This window comes from Epinephelus moara, chromosome 4 (genome assembly GCF_006386435.1).
Source record: "Epinephelus moara isolate mb chromosome 4, YSFRI_EMoa_1.0, whole genome shotgun sequence".
Classification (NCBI taxonomy): Eukaryota; Metazoa; Chordata; class Actinopteri; order Perciformes; family Serranidae; genus Epinephelus; species Epinephelus moara.
Genome location: NC_065509.1, coordinates 17276036 through 17294796, shown reverse-complemented (window position 1 = coordinate 17294796; position 18761 = coordinate 17276036). Strand labels below are relative to the sequence as shown.

The following is an 18761-nucleotide window of genomic DNA, read 5'->3' as shown; positions in this document are numbered from 1 at the left end:
CAGCACACACACACTCACACACACACACATACAGAAAACCTTAAGACAAAGCAGAGGCATATGCAATTGAAACTCAATGACATGCAGATGTGATCTGTGTAAATCTGTATGCAAAGCACCGCTGTGATTCCTATCATACAGGGCTGGATGTCATATCCATCATTTTCATGTAAGGCAGGAGATATGAAAAGCACACTTTGCGAGGATGCGGATGAAATAATTTCCATTCTGTCGTGCATTGCCAATATGTGGTTAGTTATGCTTATTCAAGATATGTAAATGTTTGCTTAAGAAGAAGGAGAAAAAAAGAGAGGATATAACAGCAGGGCGCGCTCAGGACGCTCCATTCCCAGCGAGCACGCAGGATCCGCTCCTGGTTTTGCTGCTCCGCTCATCGCAGCGTACACCTTCCCTGACTCCTCAACAGTCCAGCATTGCTGTGCAAGCAGATGTTCTTCCTCTGATGCCAATTCTTACCGTTTTCGCATTTTTTGGAGAGGGTATTCTTTTTCGCGCGAGGTGCTGCAAAGTGACAGCAAGCAACAGAAAACTGGCTCCCTCCTCGGCTCAGTGACAGAGACGGGGAGAGTTGTGAACGGATAGCTGCTTTGGAGACGTACATCACAGTGCAAGAAGAAAAAAAAAACCCGCGGCGGAGAGAGCAAGGCAGCAGTTCATTTACCACACCTGTGATGCGTTGTTCTGAGCAACGAAGACGCACGACCGGGATACAGATGGCCACGGTACGGCAGGAGGATATGTGTTAAGGAAAAGAAAGGGACTTGGGCGTTGTGAACAAGTGCTACAGAGGACACTCTCCGGACCTTAAAAAAAAGCCCTTTGTGCCGGTGTTTCTTCTTTCTGCCTTTTGAAACTTAGGTGATAAAAACCCACGAAGATGCCCTTACTTCTGGGCCCCTTTGTCCGCGCCACGCTCCTTGCGCTCTGGCTCGTCTTTGCTGGCTTCACCTGCACTGGTGAGTTTCACTATTATTATATATTCCCCCTTTTAATTATGCTGTTTAAACATATGTGTCGTGAGAAAAAAAAAACACACACTGTAAGCTGCACGTGACAAGTTGTTTGCTTTTTCCTCCTCGAAATGCAGCCGCGCGTGACGGCGCACGTTGTTGGCAGTCGTTATTGTTCTAATTTGCTAGCACTAACACTCATCAATTAGCCTGCACCTTCAAGGTTACGCAGGAGTGTGTGTGTGTGTGTGTGTGTGTGTGTGTGTGTGTCGCCTCACACATGTCAGCCAAGGTTAAAACTTGAGGCAAATGTCAACTATCATTGTCATATATTTTTATGCTGGTAATATCTTTATTATAAGCAGCGCCGTGCAGTGTGGAGCGTGGATTTTAAACCCACTGTCGTGACTGTAAGGGAAGTTGGAGCTACACCTGCTTGAAAGGAGCAAACCTGCACTATAATGTTTTAACACACGGGCCCGTGAACAATAAAATGCGGTGCTCAGTAACATTGCGCTCCTTTCACACTGCCACATAAATAACCTTCAGTGCGTTTTTGCGAGTCTCCCTCCAATAGAAGAAGAACATCACCTCGCTAATCATTTAGTTATTAAATCTTTGTGTGGCTGCAGAGCGCACCGGGCGAACCGTATATCCACATCCTGTATTCATCCATCTGGCTGGCTGCAAACAGGATCATTCAACTCCACGTTTCTCCCCGGCCAGGATTCGTTCCTGCTGCATTTGCAGTATGGTGACAGCTTTACGGAGTTGGTAGACGACCTACTCGCACTGATGAGTTACATTTTATGATGTAGCCTCTTGGCCAGACACTCCCGATTGCATGCAAATGTGCTTGGATGTACAAAACAATCACCAACAGTGGGGTGAGCTCAAGTGCTCTGACTGGGGGATAAGTTTCCCTCAGCAGCCTGTTTGTAAAGAGAGTGTGCAGTTTCACATTTCATTTCTGCTCAGATTTTTCATTTCAAAAATCAAATATGCTCATAGACAAGAGTCAACAACACTTTCGCTGATGGCATTTAATTTTTATGACACCCCAACATGACAGAATGCTCGCCATTGACCCTTAATATAACAGGTCAGTCTGTAGTGCACAGGCAAGCCAGTCAAATCAATACAATCAATTGCCCTGTTGCCCATAATGCACCATTTCATAGTTCAGCCCTTTTTTTTTTTAAAAGAATACTTTCTTTACTCACTCTCCCTGGCGCTAAAAATCATCCAAACATGCCAAACAGCTGGAAGCAGCTGGTAAGTATATCCAAAACACGAGAGTTTTCACACATCATTTGCCTCGCGCTTGTTTCCGAACTGTTAACCTTGCTTTGGACAGAAGGCAAATATGTTAAAGTTGGTGTAATTGTGTCTCTTGCTCCAGGACACTGAGATGATGAATTAAGAGGGCTTTTCTCTTGCATTAATTAGTGTATAATTATGAATATATTAGGATTAAATAAACAGTCATGCTCCAGGGACCTCATATATCAAGCTAAGTAAGTGGCAATGCGGTGGTATTTACAAGTCGTTTTATGATGCATGTTGAAACTGATATATTTTGATTGGGTGGCTGGGTTATATGGATGGCATCGTGGTTCAGTAGGGCGTCATCGCCTCACAGCGTGAAGTTACTCTGTGCCTTGGTTCATGTGGGGATTGCTTGTTCTGCTTGTGTTTATATGGGTTTTCTTCCACAGTCTGAAGCTTTATGTTAGGACTCTAAATTCCCATATCTTTGATAATATGTCTGTTTCTTTGTTTGCTCTGTGATAGGTCTGTGTTTCTCTGCCTTTCGCTCAGTGCATGCTGGGATAGGCTCCCAGCCCCTCTGTGACCCTGACTAGAGCGAGCCAGTTAATAAAACAGATAAATACAGGGATATAGGTAAAATCTCCTTTTATTCTCTTCTGTCCTCTGTATCACATTTCCAAGCAGACCCCTCTCTCTTTTTCACTCACTCTCTATCGTATATTAGGTCAGTGCAAGCGTCCTTATGAGCTCCCATCACGGCTTACAGGCTACTTTTATAGGACAGCGTGAGTTCCAGAAATGGATCGGAAGGTAATTTGGTAGCCAATTCTTTCGACATCAGGGCTGGGACAGTCTCAGCTGAGATCAGTCGAGCTATCCTCTGTAGAGAGGCAAGGCGCTGACTTGGCATTCGTCTGTATCAAAAGCCGACTTGTCTTTTTTGCAGGGAAACATAACTCAGTCAGTAATAAAGGTAGGCCTGTCAATCTAGATTTGAGCTAGCCGAGCACTTTCCCTTTCACTGTGTTGTGAGTGATCTGACGGGCCGGACGGAGGGGGTAGGTACGCTTTCAGCCTCTGGAACAAAGAACTGTACTGCTTTGCTTGTGTGTGTGCACAGCACTTGATGTTTTCAGTATGCGAAGCGTGTGTCCGTGTGTGTGTGTGTGTGTGTGTATGTGTGAGTGAGTGAGAGAGGGTGTTTCCACAAGGATTTGCATGTGTGCATTTCTGCTGCATGTGTTAGGTGAACGTCTGCAGATTATTCCATCTCCTGTTGCTGCTGTTGTTTGCCATTTATTTAAACTTGCCTGTTAGTCAGTTTCCTGTTTTTAGTCCCTTGTTACTTCCTCCAGAAAAAGATCATCAAAAAGTCAGCTATCCATGCAGAGAGAATAAATCCTGGTTTTTTCTTTGTTTTTCCCTCTGCCCAATGAGAGCGTTGCCAAGCAATTGTTGTCTGGTTCAGCAAGGGAGCATGGGATTTGGTATCAGGTACCTTCCTACTTGTGTGAGCAGTCACCTCGAGCAATTTCCACGGGGTGTAAACCTTGTGATGATGCAAGGAGATGGCCATTAAATGACAACGAGCAGAAATCTATTGCATAATGCGGTGATTTGCGAGTCCCCATTTATTTGTACAGTAATATAAGGGATTCTTTTGCCAGAAGTCTCTCATCATTCTAATGTGAATCATCCCAGAGTTGTCTTTCTGGCAGCCAGTTTTGTCTCTCCTCATTGACTCACTAAAGAATGCGATAAGGAGAGCGAAAGCTGAAATTAACATAATTTATTGGGGGAAATTGCCTTCTGGTCAAAGGAATTTAAAACCACTTCGTTTCTGTCCCATAGCTAATGCATGGCAAATGATCGCCATGTATTTGCAGGGATATGGTCTTATACAGGGAAGTGATAATTTACTACCAGAAAGAGTTTTTGTTCCCTCTAGTCATGGGAGATGAATTCAAATGGCACAGACAACGGGAAGACTTGTGCACTGGGGGAGGGAATTTTTATATAGAATTATTTATTTTCTCAACTGCTTATACTCACCCAGTAAATTAGCATGATGTACAAAATGCAGAATATATCGTGCAAGGAAGCAATTACACTTCAGGAAAAAAAAAGCAGGGTAAAAAAATTAAAATGATTTCACTCCTCAGGAGTACAAATGCTTGTTATGGATATGATGCCGCTTACAGAATTTGAATCGGACAATATGACAGTGAAAAAGAGAGTCTGGATTGCTTATTTGCGGCACAGAGCTGATCGAATGTACTGCTTTTTTAAATTCACTTTCCATCATGTTAATTTGTCTGAAAGAGAAAACACAGACGAACTGAATAATCGTCTTCCTGTCCAAGTTTTGCTAAATGTAATTTCTTCAGTTTGAGTTGCTGTGATTAATGGAGGCAGAGATAATAGTTCAGCATAAATGAATAAAAGGTAAACAGTGCATGTCATCACAGGTCAGCATTAAACAATGGAGGAGCATGCTCCATTTGGTGACAAATGCCCAGGCGCCTTATCTTCCAGAAGGCTATGTCCCTGCGCTTATCATTTGCAAATGGCAATCTTGAGGAGTAAAGGAAGGACACAGGCGTTGCCGAGGACACATGGAGGATGAACCTTGCAGAGGGGAGGAGTTAGGTGTTATTTTCTGCAGTCTGTGCAGAGGCCCTGCGAAGGCACTATATCTCTGTCAAACTCTGCCCTTTTGTTTCAATTACTCCATTTCTATGATTCAGGTCTATGTGAGAGCGCTTAGGGGTTGAAGTTGGGCTGTTTCCCTCCTGAAATGTGGTGCACCATAGTCACTATCTGTGCTTTTCTATCTAGGCAGCATAAAATTGACCTTTCACCTCTGATGTTGGATGGTATTACCCTATGTTTCGATGGGAAGCTGGACCATAATTCACAGAAGGCCATAGAGGCTGACAAAGTATCAGCAGTTGGGAGATTGCCCTCAATCTCTACTGTTGTGTTTCTGTCGCTGCTAACCATCGTGTGCCAGCACTCATATAGCCTCATATATCCAAGTGCCACCAATGAGAAGTCGGGATGAGCTTGTTGAACTGAGTACTGAGTCTTTTCTCTGGAGGGTCTAATCGAGTGTTCTTTTTCCTTGGTCATCTCTTTCCCTCTTTCTCTCTCGCGGAGAGAAAGAACATGCGATGATGACCTTGATCCTTGGATACCACTCTGTTCTCCTGCTGGGGAAAAAAAAAATCACCTCAGCAAAAAAACGTGACGTGAAGGTCGATGTCATAGAAGTCAATCATAATAAAAGATACTACAACTGCCAACAGTCACTTTGCTGTAGTTTCCTTCTGTAGAATCTCTTGGCTGTAATTTTGCCAATGTTTGTTGGCCAAAAAGAAAAGTATTGCAGACAGTTTGATGTGTGCTAGCCTTACGCTAGTGGGTATAGCTGCGGCTAGAGCAGCTATAGGGCCGGGCAATATAACGACTACATATGATATATCGATATTTTTTCAAGCAAGATATCCATTTAGACAGTACTGTTTATATCGATATAGCGGTTCTTCGAAAAAGCCATGCCAGTGTACATCTCTCCTTTCACCCTCTCCGCACAGCTCCACCCCACTCATGTTCTCCAGCAACACAAAGAGAGACACAGTGCTGCTAGTCTGTTTAACCTGTCTGTTAATTAGTCTATAGTGCGCCATTGGTCTATATGTTGCACATGCTACACTAAATCAGGCTGTAAGGTGAATTAAATGACCGCAGTATGAGTGCAGTACAGCGCTGCGCTGCATGTGTGGGAGACAGAGCAGCTTGATTGTGTCAGGTGCGGGTTTGTTTGCTAGTTTGTGTGTGAGGTGGATCACAGCGCATCTCCAGTCTTCATGGTAGTTTTAGTCTATTGTGTGACACTGGGACAGCACCTGGATGCAGGTGACAGATGTATTTAAAAAAAATGCAGCAACACTGACATTTCATATACAAGATGTATATAATTTGGACAGTGTCTCATGCCCCTTCCCTCCCTGGCCATCTCTGGTGATGCTCTCTGCATGAATAAGATTAATAGCCTAAATAAATGAAAATATTTTAGTTATTTTCCAGTACTGGATCCATTTGAAAGGCCAATAAAAAATGACTTTCTAACTCCACCCTCAAAGATTTTTACTTGTTTCAAACTACAATGGATTTAGGCCTACTTGATACCTTTATATTCATGTTATAGTTTTATGGCCTCTGTAGCTCTAGTTCTATGTGCAAAAAGTTAACGTACAGTCCTGCTATTTATTTTATATCATTTTTCATTTACATGTTGTGCAGCTGTATATTTTCAAACACGTCTTTGCATTTTATTTTGATCACAGCTTGTTTTCGATGAAAGTGCCTATTACATCTCAAATGTGGCTTTGACATGCAACTGAACATGCAGCCCATTTCCTAGAAAATACCGATATACATCATGTATCGTCATCCAGCCTGAAGATACGGAGATACAAATTTTTGTGCATATTGCCCAGCCCAAAGCAGCTCCATGACTCGACCATCAGCAATATGGCTCAGCCACCATACCTACACAGCTCCGTTAGCTCCTTCAGCACAAGCCGTGAAGAAAATGCTAAGTTAACGTTAGCTATAAAGTGTTATAAAGTTTAAAAGAGAGGCAGTTAAGGCCAGGTAAGGTTACATCTTGTTACTTATTAGGTGAATCATGTCTTAATGTATAATGAAAAGTAAATAAATTGGGTGGATTATTGTTACGTTTGGCTCCATGTATTCACTGCAATGTCATGTTGTAGCAGGATTCATAAAACCATTGCGTTGGTGGCTTTGTCTTGGACTGGTTGTGGGCGTGGTTTGTAGGGGCGTGTCATGTATAGGCTTCAAACAGAATCTGACTGCAGCTATACATGTCTTGCCTTTTGCCTCGTTTCCGCACTGTTTTGTTTTGTGCCCGTATTTCTGTACGTTTTACAGAGTACACCCCTAGTGGTCAATGCAAGGAAATGCATCTCTTAGAGATAGATAGAAATGCCATTGCAGAAAAGGCGCAGAAGTTCATTTTGTGTGGTTTTCATTTTATAAGATTGTGGAATATGCGCATGGAGCAGTACAAAGACAAAAACCGTACCAATAATGCATGGTGATAAGTAAGTGTGGAGGTCAGCCTGTCAAGTGTGTCGTCAAATTTGTGAAATATTTTGTTAAGACATATGATCCAATATGCATGCACTCTATACATTACACAGCTAGCATGCTGCCAATGTTAGCTAGCTAAACATGCCGTCAAAATTTTCACTCAGATGAACAGAGCTGTATAATCTGCTGAAAAAGTTCAAGTTTTTCAACATACTCGAGATGAATTCCAGACTGAAGTTGAGCAACCACATCACAAAGGTTCCCACAGGAATGAATGGACTTGTAGTTGACTCACATACATACGTACACAGGGGTACGCGGAAACGAGACGTTTGATGCAGTGTTTGTGTGGAAGGCCTGTCTCTTTTTTCTTTTTGATAATGTTTGTTTTTAGTATACATGATGTGCTGTCTGGCTGCTCACTTTGTACAGTGAGAATAGCAGTGTGTTAGGAGATGTTTCCAGAATCCTTTCCTGTTCTCTCAGTGATCAATACTCTTCTCCAAATGGTTAATTGGCCATCAGTCACTGTCAGAGGAAGCGCTTAGAAACCCAGAGGTGTCTTGGTGCAGCTCATAATAAGAGAGTGTCCAGTCCTCTGGGTCCTCTCCTGGCCTTTACTTCAGGCCAGGTGGTGGCTGGGGAAAGCGGATCTGAATGCAATATGGAGAGCCATAGATTAATAGTTCCTTAGTAAGGCCACCAGGGAGCGATGTGAAAGCCACTTCCACTTCATCATATAGTGGACTGGATGGAAAGTCAACAGAGCATGCGATGGGAAAGGAACTTTAAAATGGTGTGAAGGTCATATGATATGGACTGACATTTTGTGGAGTTATATTGTGTAAAAATCCTTATTTTTCATCATTAATGATCTACGGTAACATTTTCATGTAATATTCAGGACAAATGATCCCATTTGAATTTTCACAAGGCTACTTTTCAGCAGCTTGTAGTTTAGAGTTATAAGATAATGACACTTTTGTCTGCTACTTCAACCTTGAAGAGAAAACACACCTCCAACCAAATGTATGGCTCATTGTTATGCTTATGCCGTTTAGCATGGCATGTAAAATACATAATTAGAAATCACCTAAGGCTACTCTCACAGCCCTGCTGGCGCTTGATTGGCAGGGTATCTGAGGGAGGTCTGGCTCAGCCGGAGCCAGAATTTGTCATCTTGAAGTGATTTTGTTGACAAGACAGGAGGCACAGTGACCTTTCCTAATTATGTGTATGTGTCCAGGCACTGATGCCTTAGGCAAGCAATTCAACTGAGTCAACAGAGCGCTGACTCTCAGAGCACATTCAAGCCCAGACAGCATGTTGTGTGATGTAAGGTTAGAATATGCTGGGTTTAGCAGCAAGCCTGTAAATAATTTAGTATTGATACAACATTACTAATGTCATTTATGTCACCTTTTGCTCATGGATGTGTAAAGAATCAAACTGAAAGATCAGATCAGATCAGACGCCTTCTTTTTGTCGCCTCTGTCTTTGACTTGTACCTGAAAGCATCACCAAAAACCATCCTGATGTTATGCAACTCAAGTTGATTTCCACAAAACATGAACCATTTATCATGCACCCTAAATGTGTGCAGTGAGAGAACAGCCTCTCTGATCTATGTAGGTCCCTCTGTTATTGTTTTTCCCAAACAAACCATTTCCCGATGTGAAATGAGGTCTGAACATTACAGATTCAAAGCTTAAAGCTAAGCAGCAGATTTTCTTGGCAAGGCCATCAGGAACACCAGGCTCACGGAAAACACATTCAAGTCCTTACTCCAATAGAATTAATCATGACAACACAGCCACCATTGAGGCTAGACGCTCCCTCTTTTTTACAGCATGCCTTGCACTTGATTATGGCTGCTATGGATTTAAATGTCCAGTGACAATGCATTCATGTTGAATCAAAGTGCGTTTTCATACCTGCAGTTTCTTGTCTCCGGTACTTGGATTTCAAAAGATGAGTACAGAGCAGCTCTGCTCTGGCATTGTTTTTGTTAATTAGCCGCTGATTTACAATCCTGTGTTTCAGGCACAGTTAATATTGATGAATACTGATATTCAAGGAATGGAGTATTATTCAAAGTAATCAATTACAGGAGAAATGACACTGATTTCAGTCTTAAAATGTCAAAGAGCAAAGGGCATTTTAGTCTGCATTATATGGAACATACAGTCTGGTTTATAGCCAGAGCTAACTGCTATGTGACTAATGTATACTATATTATATTTTATAGGAAATATTTACAATAGAGCCTCCATACGTTGTAATTTTTTAGATGTTATGCTGTCTCAAATGGTGATTCTGAGCACTCTCAATTTTTTTGTAACTCTATCTCAGACATGAGCTCTAGCTCTATCCCAGAAATATTTCATGGGGTGGTGTGTTGGGGCCACTGAAAATCTTGAGCGACACACCTAAACCAAAAGCTGTTACTGAATTTCAGGAATGCAGCTGAAAACTACGTCAATATGAAAAATGAGAACCAAGACATACTTTGGTATCTTATTTTACAGTTGACTAATACCAATACAGTTCCAAAACAATCCTGTTTTAATGTGTTAGGCGATTCATAATCAATAAGGCTCGGCTGTCAAATAGGCTGGTTGTCTGTTTTTCTATAAAAGACAAATATACAGCTTTAATTTGAGGGAGTAAATTGATTGTAAGGAGTAAAACATTTACTGGGAACAAGCCTAGTCAAGTTGAAGATTAACACCACACAGAGGCCTCCAGTTATTTTTGATCTTTTTTTTTTTTGACGGGAAGCCAGGGCGGGGCCGTGATTTCAGGGCAACCGTGGCCTCCCACTGGCCACCCCACTGCGTACCACCCTTGCAAACATGTAAAGTTTTCTCTTTCTCCCCGTGGTTGTCAGTGGGCCAGTTTAGTAAGTATTGGCCTACTGTAAGCACTATTTACCGAATCATTAGAAACTCATATTGGATTTGTTCAGTTAAAAGCTGGCAGGCAACTAGATCCAATATGTACTATTCTCTTGGAGAGAACATCTTGCCATAATCCACTTTTAAAAACTGACAGTGGTGAATGTTTGATCGAGCCTACGGGAGCAACTTCTGAACCAACTGTCGAAATTAAAAATTTGTTGAAATTAAATGCTCCTCTGTCAGTTGCTGGTGTGCCTAGTTTTCCAGTATTTTTCTGGGTATGTTAACACTGGGTTTACTAACCAAACGTTTCACACTGGTCTCCGTCCTTTCACTAGTTTTACATTGTGTTTATTTATGTACAGTAAGTATTACTTTATATTGGCGTATTGACGTTTAACTTAATTCTTTGTTTCTGCTTGCTTATTTCTTTATTTCTTTATTATTTTATTATTTTATTTTTGTTATTATTTTGCCTGAAGGGAGACTGGCAATTAAGAATTTCATTGTATGGTGTAAACCACTGTGTTTTTACTGTGCATATGACAATCATCTTCTCGAATCTTGGATCTTGAATCTCTTTTCTCCCCTGTGAGTTCATATTTAAACACATCTAAAGCCCTAATTGCACGGGACTAGTATCACCAGGGGACCTCATGTGATTTAGAAATTACCCCCCAATAGTATACGTTTTGTGTGGCTCATTCGCACGGGATGAGCGAAGTCTTTGTATTACTCAAATTTACTGGCATTATCCCCTGGATATGATGTGCACAATCATTTGTAACCTCATGTCACACAACACAAACACTACACATGAACACTAACAGTGATGTCGAGAGTTAAAATCCCTTTTTTTTCTCCTTTTATTTAAAAATGGTAGTTAAACAGAGCCGATTCTGTCATCCTTCTCATCTTTTGAGATTTTGCTCTCCTGATGGATTTGAGCTTGCTCTTTCTGCGAATGGGTCTCCATGCTGTGTAGCGAGATGAGCCTCCTGCACCCAAAATGCTGTCAAAACTTTCTTTTATAATTGCAATGCCGCCTCCATAATTCCCAACTGGGAAAGAGGCAGAGAAGAGGCATGGAGAAAACAGAGGACTTTTAATATGACCCCAAATCACCAGGATGCTGATTTTAAGTAGGACTAATATTATCACATGACCTCTGATTGGCGAAATATGGCAGGTAACTTGTGGTTTGACTATTTATTTACAGATAGCAGTGTGGGATTAAGATCACAGATGACCCATGCAATTATTCCAAATTGCCAGAGGTCTCCAGTTAAGGCTGCAACTAAAGATTATTTTCATTGTCGACTAATCTGTCAATTATTTCTTCGATTAATAGTCACCGATTATTTTAATAGTCGATTAGTCATTGATTAGTCGACTAATCGTTGCAGCCCTATCTCCAGGTAATATTGGTCCAATGGGAACATGTCCTAATTGTATTGTCTTGACAAAAATCAAGCATTTTCCAGAATGTTCCACTGCATCTCAAGGTTTTTAACAGCTAAAGGAGTTTGCTTCATTGTCATTGAGATGGCTCCGTTGTTGTTTGGTAAACCTCGGCATGGAATATCTGTCAAATTACAACAGTTGGTCATATTAGGATGGGTAATTGTAACCTTGTCTCTATTCAAGGGTGGTCTTTGGCACTGGATGTGAATAATTAATGTTTTTGTGTGTGTAAATTCCAACATGCAGGGTTGTGTCTGCCAGCATACAGTCTGATCTGATAGGAGATACAAAGCATTGCTCATTAGGAAAGACATTCACATGTTCACAGGCAAAACTAAACTTTGCGTCTCATTTATTTTTAATTAAGCCTCAGTCATGTACACAGTATGTTGGTATACCTTTCATTAGTGCACAACAAGTCCAGGGTTAAGTCTGCCGGGTGCAGTCATTTGACAGATATACACTGACATCAGCAAGAAATTTGGTGTGGGTGGATGGAAGATATATTGCCGTTCTTGTTAGTGTTTAAGCCTCCTCTGTCAAAAAGACAGTATGATGTCACCATACTGTAGTGCTTCCACTCTGGCCTAGCAGATGCTACTTTAGCTTAATTGGACACTGAATAATGTGTATTTGCTGGTATGCTGTTTATAGACTTGAGAGTGCTTTTACAGATTATTGATTGTAATTTTGCCATTGCTTCTTTTGGGAGTTGGCACTGTTCAACTCATTCAGTAAAAACAACAAAGCTCAGTTCAATTTGTTCATTTAATTAGTTTGCCTAACACGCAGTCGGGGCGGGCCGACATCTGGTGACCAATAAACAAGAATATAAGGAGTTATTTGTTCGATGTGGCTGTCATTTAATGAATGTGAGCTGGTGTCCGTTTTCAAGCAGTGACTGAGTGTGCGCTGGCCTCTGACCCAGCTCAGTTTGTACAATATTGTTAACAGCTCCTCTAAGTTTATTCATCCTTTATTTCTGAGTAACTGTGGCAGATATTTTCTCCCAATTCAGATCATCTCATAACTCATAAAAAGATGATGCTTTTGAGGATTAACGATTCCAGATTTGACAATCTAACTGGAGCTGAAGAATCAATTGGTATGAACCAGGTATAACTCAGTGAAAAATTATTTGGTACATTGAAGGGCTTGTGGATTTGGTTTTAAATATCCTAATAAACTCGTAGACTGATCTTAGCTTAATATGAAATATTTCTGATGTTTGCAGCATGTTCGGGCATATGCACACAAACAAGTCCTGTGGGGATCACAGATTCATCCCAAGAGTTGTCACAGTGTCGCCAAATGTCTATCTGTGCTTGATCTAATGGTGGTGCTTTTAATCATGAATACTGAGCAGCACTGTAAGTCACTCCGGATAAAAGTGTCTGCCAAATGTAAGTGTAATTGTGATGACAATAGCCGATGGAGTTTACAGGGAGGCGGAGCAAACCGGGTCTAGCTGTTTTCCCTCTACAGCTGTGTTTTCATCGGTGTCAGGACATTAAATCTTTGCTCCTGACGTTAGTGACATGTCAAGGGTCAGCAGGATACGGTTGTTTTTCCATTTTATCCCAACCACATATAACTACACGAGACTCTGTCCTTGCTTATGAGAATCCAATGTGAGGACATGTAGACAACAGGCAGTTTGGATTTCAGTTTCAATTGCAAAGGTCCTCTATTGTTTCCCCAGATGTACTGTAACAAACAGGGACATAGCAGCCTGTTTCTGTAGAGTCAGAAACCACAGGCCAGTCAAACCAAAATCCCCTTATCTTTACTGGAGTATTTCCATCAGACAGACTCACTCGCGCCCACGCTTAAGTCAACAGATGGTTGTTCTTGATGTCTGACAAATTTTGCAATCATCAGCCTTTAAAATTAATATGATGATTAATCCTAAAAAAAAATAGTTTGTTTAATCTTGTTGTCTCTACTACTATAATTAATTGATTTTTTTTTTTTATTTTAGCTTCGGATATAATAGATAAAAACTTTATTATAAAGCACTTTTCAAAATAAAGTTACAAAGTTATTTAAATGGTTGAACCAGGATTAAAACACCTCGAGATTTGGGCAAAGAAAATCAGGCAAATTAAGTAGAGTAAATAAGTGTATTGTTGCATAAATGCCATTTTTCTGTAACCACTTTTCCTCTTAAGGGTTTTTGGCTGGAGTGGATCCCAGCTGACACTGGGCAAGAGGCACAGAAACATTCATATTCACACCTATAGGCAGTTAGGAGGGAGGAAGCTGGAGAAAACCCACACTAACACAGGGAGTACTTCAGCCTCCACACATAAGGGCCCCGGCCAGCCAGCCGGCTCGAACCCAGAACTCTCTTGCTGTGATGCGACAGTGCTATTCACTGCACTACTGTGCTGCACAGAGAGTAAAAAAGACAATAAAGATAAATACTAACAGTAAAACAAATATGTGATGTTGGCAATAAACTGCCCAGAGGACTGAGGTAAAAAACAAACAATTAAAGTAACACAAAAAAAAGTGATTTTTAAGATGTCACCGATTCTTTAAACTTCAGACCCTCAGGCTGGACGTTCCAGAGCTCAGGGGCCGGCTAACCTTCAGTTTTGAGCTGGGGCTGAGGAACAGCCAGCAGAGCCTTGCCTGAGGATCTGAGGCTGCGCTCAGCTCATAGGGGAACAGCAATCCAGCAATTTAGCTGAGGGCTGTACCATGAAGTGCTTTAAAGGTGATCAGTGAAATCTTAATCAACTATAAATATGACCCTTGGACCTCCAGCTCGGCTCTTGCAGAGATTTTTGGTGACACACTTCTTTTGTCCAGCCTTCGTGGCACCAGGGGGCTCCACTGTGCCAGAGTGATGTGGTGCGGCATCGAGAGGGAGGGAGGATCAGGCCCCCTTAATCTCTACCAGACATGACAACTTTATAAAGGCGCATTAATCCACAATGAACAGGCTCTCTCTGGAGGGTTCGGGGCGTTTTTTTGATTGGGAAGCAATGTCCGACTTACATCGGGGCTGCACCCTCCCGAGGGTTGGGGGAAGGCGATCCCTCTTCTTCTTTCTATATTAGTGTCTAATGAGGAAATGGAAAGAGGGAAACTAATAAATTACAACACTAAAGAAAACAGATAAAGAAGGAGGAGAGAAAGGGAAGGAAAGTGAAAAGTGTTTTTTCCTTTTCTCTTTAGGGTTGATCTGAATAGGCCAACCTAGCTTCCCCATTCTAGGATCATCACCTCCCCACCCACTTGTACCAGCTGCTGAGCCTCACTTCATTTACCTCCAGAGCCCTACCTTTGTATTTGGTAGCATATCAACACATCCACATCCACAGAACAGCTAATACGGATTGTTACATAAACTGTACTCAACGTCTCTTACCGTTTACATTTACATATTTAAACCACTGTAATAGTTTTGTGCCTTTGACACATCAAATGAGTGTATGACCCATATATACTTGAATGATGTAGTAAATATGCAGTGTGTTGCAGTGTGTGTACTTGTGTACACAAAGTGGCTTCATGATTGTCACTAAAGAAAAAAGACTTCGTTAATATGTGTTAGACTGTCTGTGACTGAGTAACCTTTTCCTTTGTTGCTGCTGGTCCTCAGTTGGAATCTCAAGTGTTGTTATGAATCATCTCATTTTCTATCGTTCACGAGTTCCCGGAGCCAGACTTCAGACCACGTCCCTGAATCACCCCCGTAATGTGTGATGGAAGTGACACTGTGAGAATTGGAAGATTGGACAGTCCATACTTAGCTATTTAAAATCATATTTCTGGTTTTTAAATTACTCGACTGAAAACTTGGACAGATTGGTTTCAGGCTGAATCATCACAAAGCCAAATGCAATTTGGCTTATTTTCTAATTTCTTGGTCTGCAACATACACTGCATATGGCTTTGCTCTGTCATTTTCACGAAAGTAATGATTAAATAATAACTTTTCTGGCTGAGTCAGATTGTTGTTGGAAATGTCACTATTAAACTTTTTTTCTCTTAGATATTTTATTTATTTATTTTCCCGCAGAAACGTTACACTGTGAAATCCTAAGCTTTTTACTCACAAGAGCGGAGGAAGTTTTAAGAAGATCATTTGCTACACACAAAAAAAGTATTTTATCTTGGTGCACTGTGCTACAAAAGTCTTCAAGTCCCTGTCCAGATTTGAAAGAGAGGATTTGTCCCACTCGTGTTCAAAGGATCAAGATTAAATTGTGAAACAAACCAGTCCCATGTATAAAAAAAAGGACTTCCTTACTTGGATAACATTTCTAAGATCTCACAAAGGCGCTTTTCTCTTGCCTGGCAGCCTTCAGCTCTCCTTTTATCAAGCTTGTCTTACCTTTCAGATTCCATTATATTAATCAACAGCATACCTTAGCTCTCCTCACTCATTAGAGGACACAGAGCATCAGACAGTAGATCATTTGGAAATAGGATTTTTGTCTGCTCTTCCATATCTCTGTAAAACTATAACTCAGACTTCAAATGGTAAAAGCACATTTCCAGCACTGAGCAAAGTAGCACTCTTTGGTTTGGATTCACGTGTCGACTTTTTTCCAACATAAACTCGAGCATTATCTGTGCCCATCCTCTGTAACAGGCTGCCATTTTGTGTTAAGCCAGCACTGATGCATAGAGCCTCCACAGCCTGGTGGAAATTGCCAGTGCCTAAAGCAAACAGTAGGGCCCGAGGTCCCACAAGTACGAAGCAGCCAAGTAAACCCATTAACTGCCTATAGAGTGGTTTGTGGTGTTGTCTCCACGTGACGTTATCCACAAATGAACCACAAGCTGATTTACTTTGTTTGTTTGGCTGTGTTAAATAACCACAGAGGAGTCAAGACAACACTTCTCCTTCTGTATCTGCTGGTGGAGGAAATAAAATGTGTTCGCATTATGTAACCATTGTGATGGATGGAGCTGGGAAAAGTTCTCTGCAGTCGTACTTAATTTATAGTGTGAAAAAACGTGTTGTGTATTACACAGTAATGCTGGTAAATCACAGCATAAGCATTTCACTTGGAAGATATAATTTGACAAGTCTGCAGCATTTCATTTTGGGGCACTGAGGCATGATACTTCCTTACACTGAATTCTTCTCTCCCCTCTCAACGTATGATGCCCAACTGTACAAATTATTTGAATCGCCAGAAGGTGTTTGATTTATGCTGAGTCTGAGTTATCAGCTCCAAACAGGCCATGTAGCTCCTCTCTTATCATCCTGCCCAGCCGCTCGCAGAGTTTCTGCATGTTTTTTTGAGCTGAGCCCTAAATGTGATGACAATAGTCATGAACAGAACACAAAGACAAAAAGTGCCACTTGCAGCAAAATGAGAGCCTCCCCCTCTCGCCTAATTTTTGTGTCGGATTCTCCTGCAGTATGTTTGACAAGAAGGGCTGGCAGCTTTACGCAGTGGCACAACTCAGGCTGTCGTGGGTGCTGCCCACCCCGACCCCTGTCACACAATTAGCTTCCCGCTTTTCAGATAGCTAGAACAAAGGTGAACCCTGGGAGCCGAGGCTGTGTTCAGTCAGGGCGGAGGGGTGTGTGTGACACTCTGATGACTCCGGGGCACTTTCTTGACCAGAGGAGTCGTTGGCTGTCACTAAACATCACTGTCTCCCTCCCCACTAATGGCATCTCCAGATTGTACTATGAGGAACAAAGGCTGGTTGTATGAGATACTGAGGAAAAAATAGAGCGACCCCATTTGGGCTGCAGGCTGTGGTTAGTGACAGCGGCTGTAGACCTATAGAAGTGTCATGACAGATATGAACCAAGGAACAATTATAGGGCCATGTGCTTGAAGCTAAGCTGGCGGTTCCTTCAACAAAAGGGAGGAAAAAAAGTGTCAAATGAATAGCACAAACACATGCTCACACACACACACACACACACACACACATACAGACAGTATATTCACATGTGTGTGACTGTCATTTTTCATCTTGCTAGGCTGTTAAAACTATTAAAATTAAGCAACGATAAAGAGGGAAATCAAATGTTAGTGTTATGTTTCCCCCCTTTTCTGTGTTATTTTATTCATGAGGTTAAATTCAGAAGGTGAGCGTGTTAACAAAACAAAACCATATGCAGAATAACAACTAAATGAAATGTTATGAAGAATAATTTGTAATTTTCCTGTGGCTACGGGAAATAAATAAATTTAATTGACAGAGCTGAATATTTTTCCTGATAATCGCTCGCTTCTGAATTAATTTTTATTATATGCAAATTTGCATTATCCTGCCAGTAATCAATCTAAAATGGATTTTTTTTTGGTAATGCTGTCAACAGTAAAATATGAGTTAAACAGCAGGAGTGTATTGACTTGATCTTCATTCAATCTTAGTTGCTGTCACGGAGTCACTGGGAGGCAAACTAAATGTGTTTAACAACAGATAGAGAATTTTTCTGGTGTGGGCATTAAACACTTTAAGACTGTGATGAAGCATAACAGCATTAAGAGCATTTTTAAACTACAGTTGCTAATTATGAATCCATAAACTTAATCATAAACAGCTTTTTACTATCTCTGTGGTCCTGTCTTTTTTGCAGTCCTAATACTAAGAATTATCATTGACTGTTGGATCCAAAGCTAATTGGATTAAAAGACAAGCTCATTTGCCAAAATTGTTCCATAAAAGTGTTCATTCTCGGTATTTTAGACAGCACATATAGCCCCAAACTAACAGGAGAAACTGTGATTGACAGTAATGCACCGGTGCAGCTGTCAGTCTCTGCAGGAAGTAGTCGAACTCGGCGTTCTACCGCCTTTGGTAAAGTATCTCTTGTTTTTGTCCAAGGTTGACTCATGAAACAAAAAGCATTCTCCAGTGTAGTCCCTCTTTGAGAAATGCCATCTCTCTGTTCCTTTTTATTTTGAGTGGTAATGTTATTTTTCCACATTGCTAATTCAAGTCGGGGAATATTGTGTGCAAAGTCTGAATGTTGAATGTGCCATGTTTCTGCAAACCATTGCAGGAGTACAACACTTGGCATCAGCGTTGTCACACTAAATCT

At 41.3% G+C, this 18761-nt stretch overlaps 1 protein-coding gene across 4 annotated transcripts in view; it reads left to right on the top strand.

Moving 5' to 3' along the window:
* The first annotated feature begins 424 nt into the window (after nucleotides 1-424).
* unc5a (unc-5 netrin receptor A) overlaps nucleotides 425-18761 on the top strand; it is a 164093-nt gene continuing 145756 nt past the window's right edge. For all 4 annotated transcript variants that reach the window (XM_050043064.1, XM_050043063.1, XM_050043066.1 and 1 more), the window contains exon 1: nucleotides 425-977. In XM_050043064.1, coding sequence (XP_049899021.1) covers nucleotides 899-977 — 79 coding nt within the window. In that variant the 5' untranslated portion in view covers nucleotides 425-898. The remainder of the gene's footprint in view (nucleotides 978-18761) is intronic.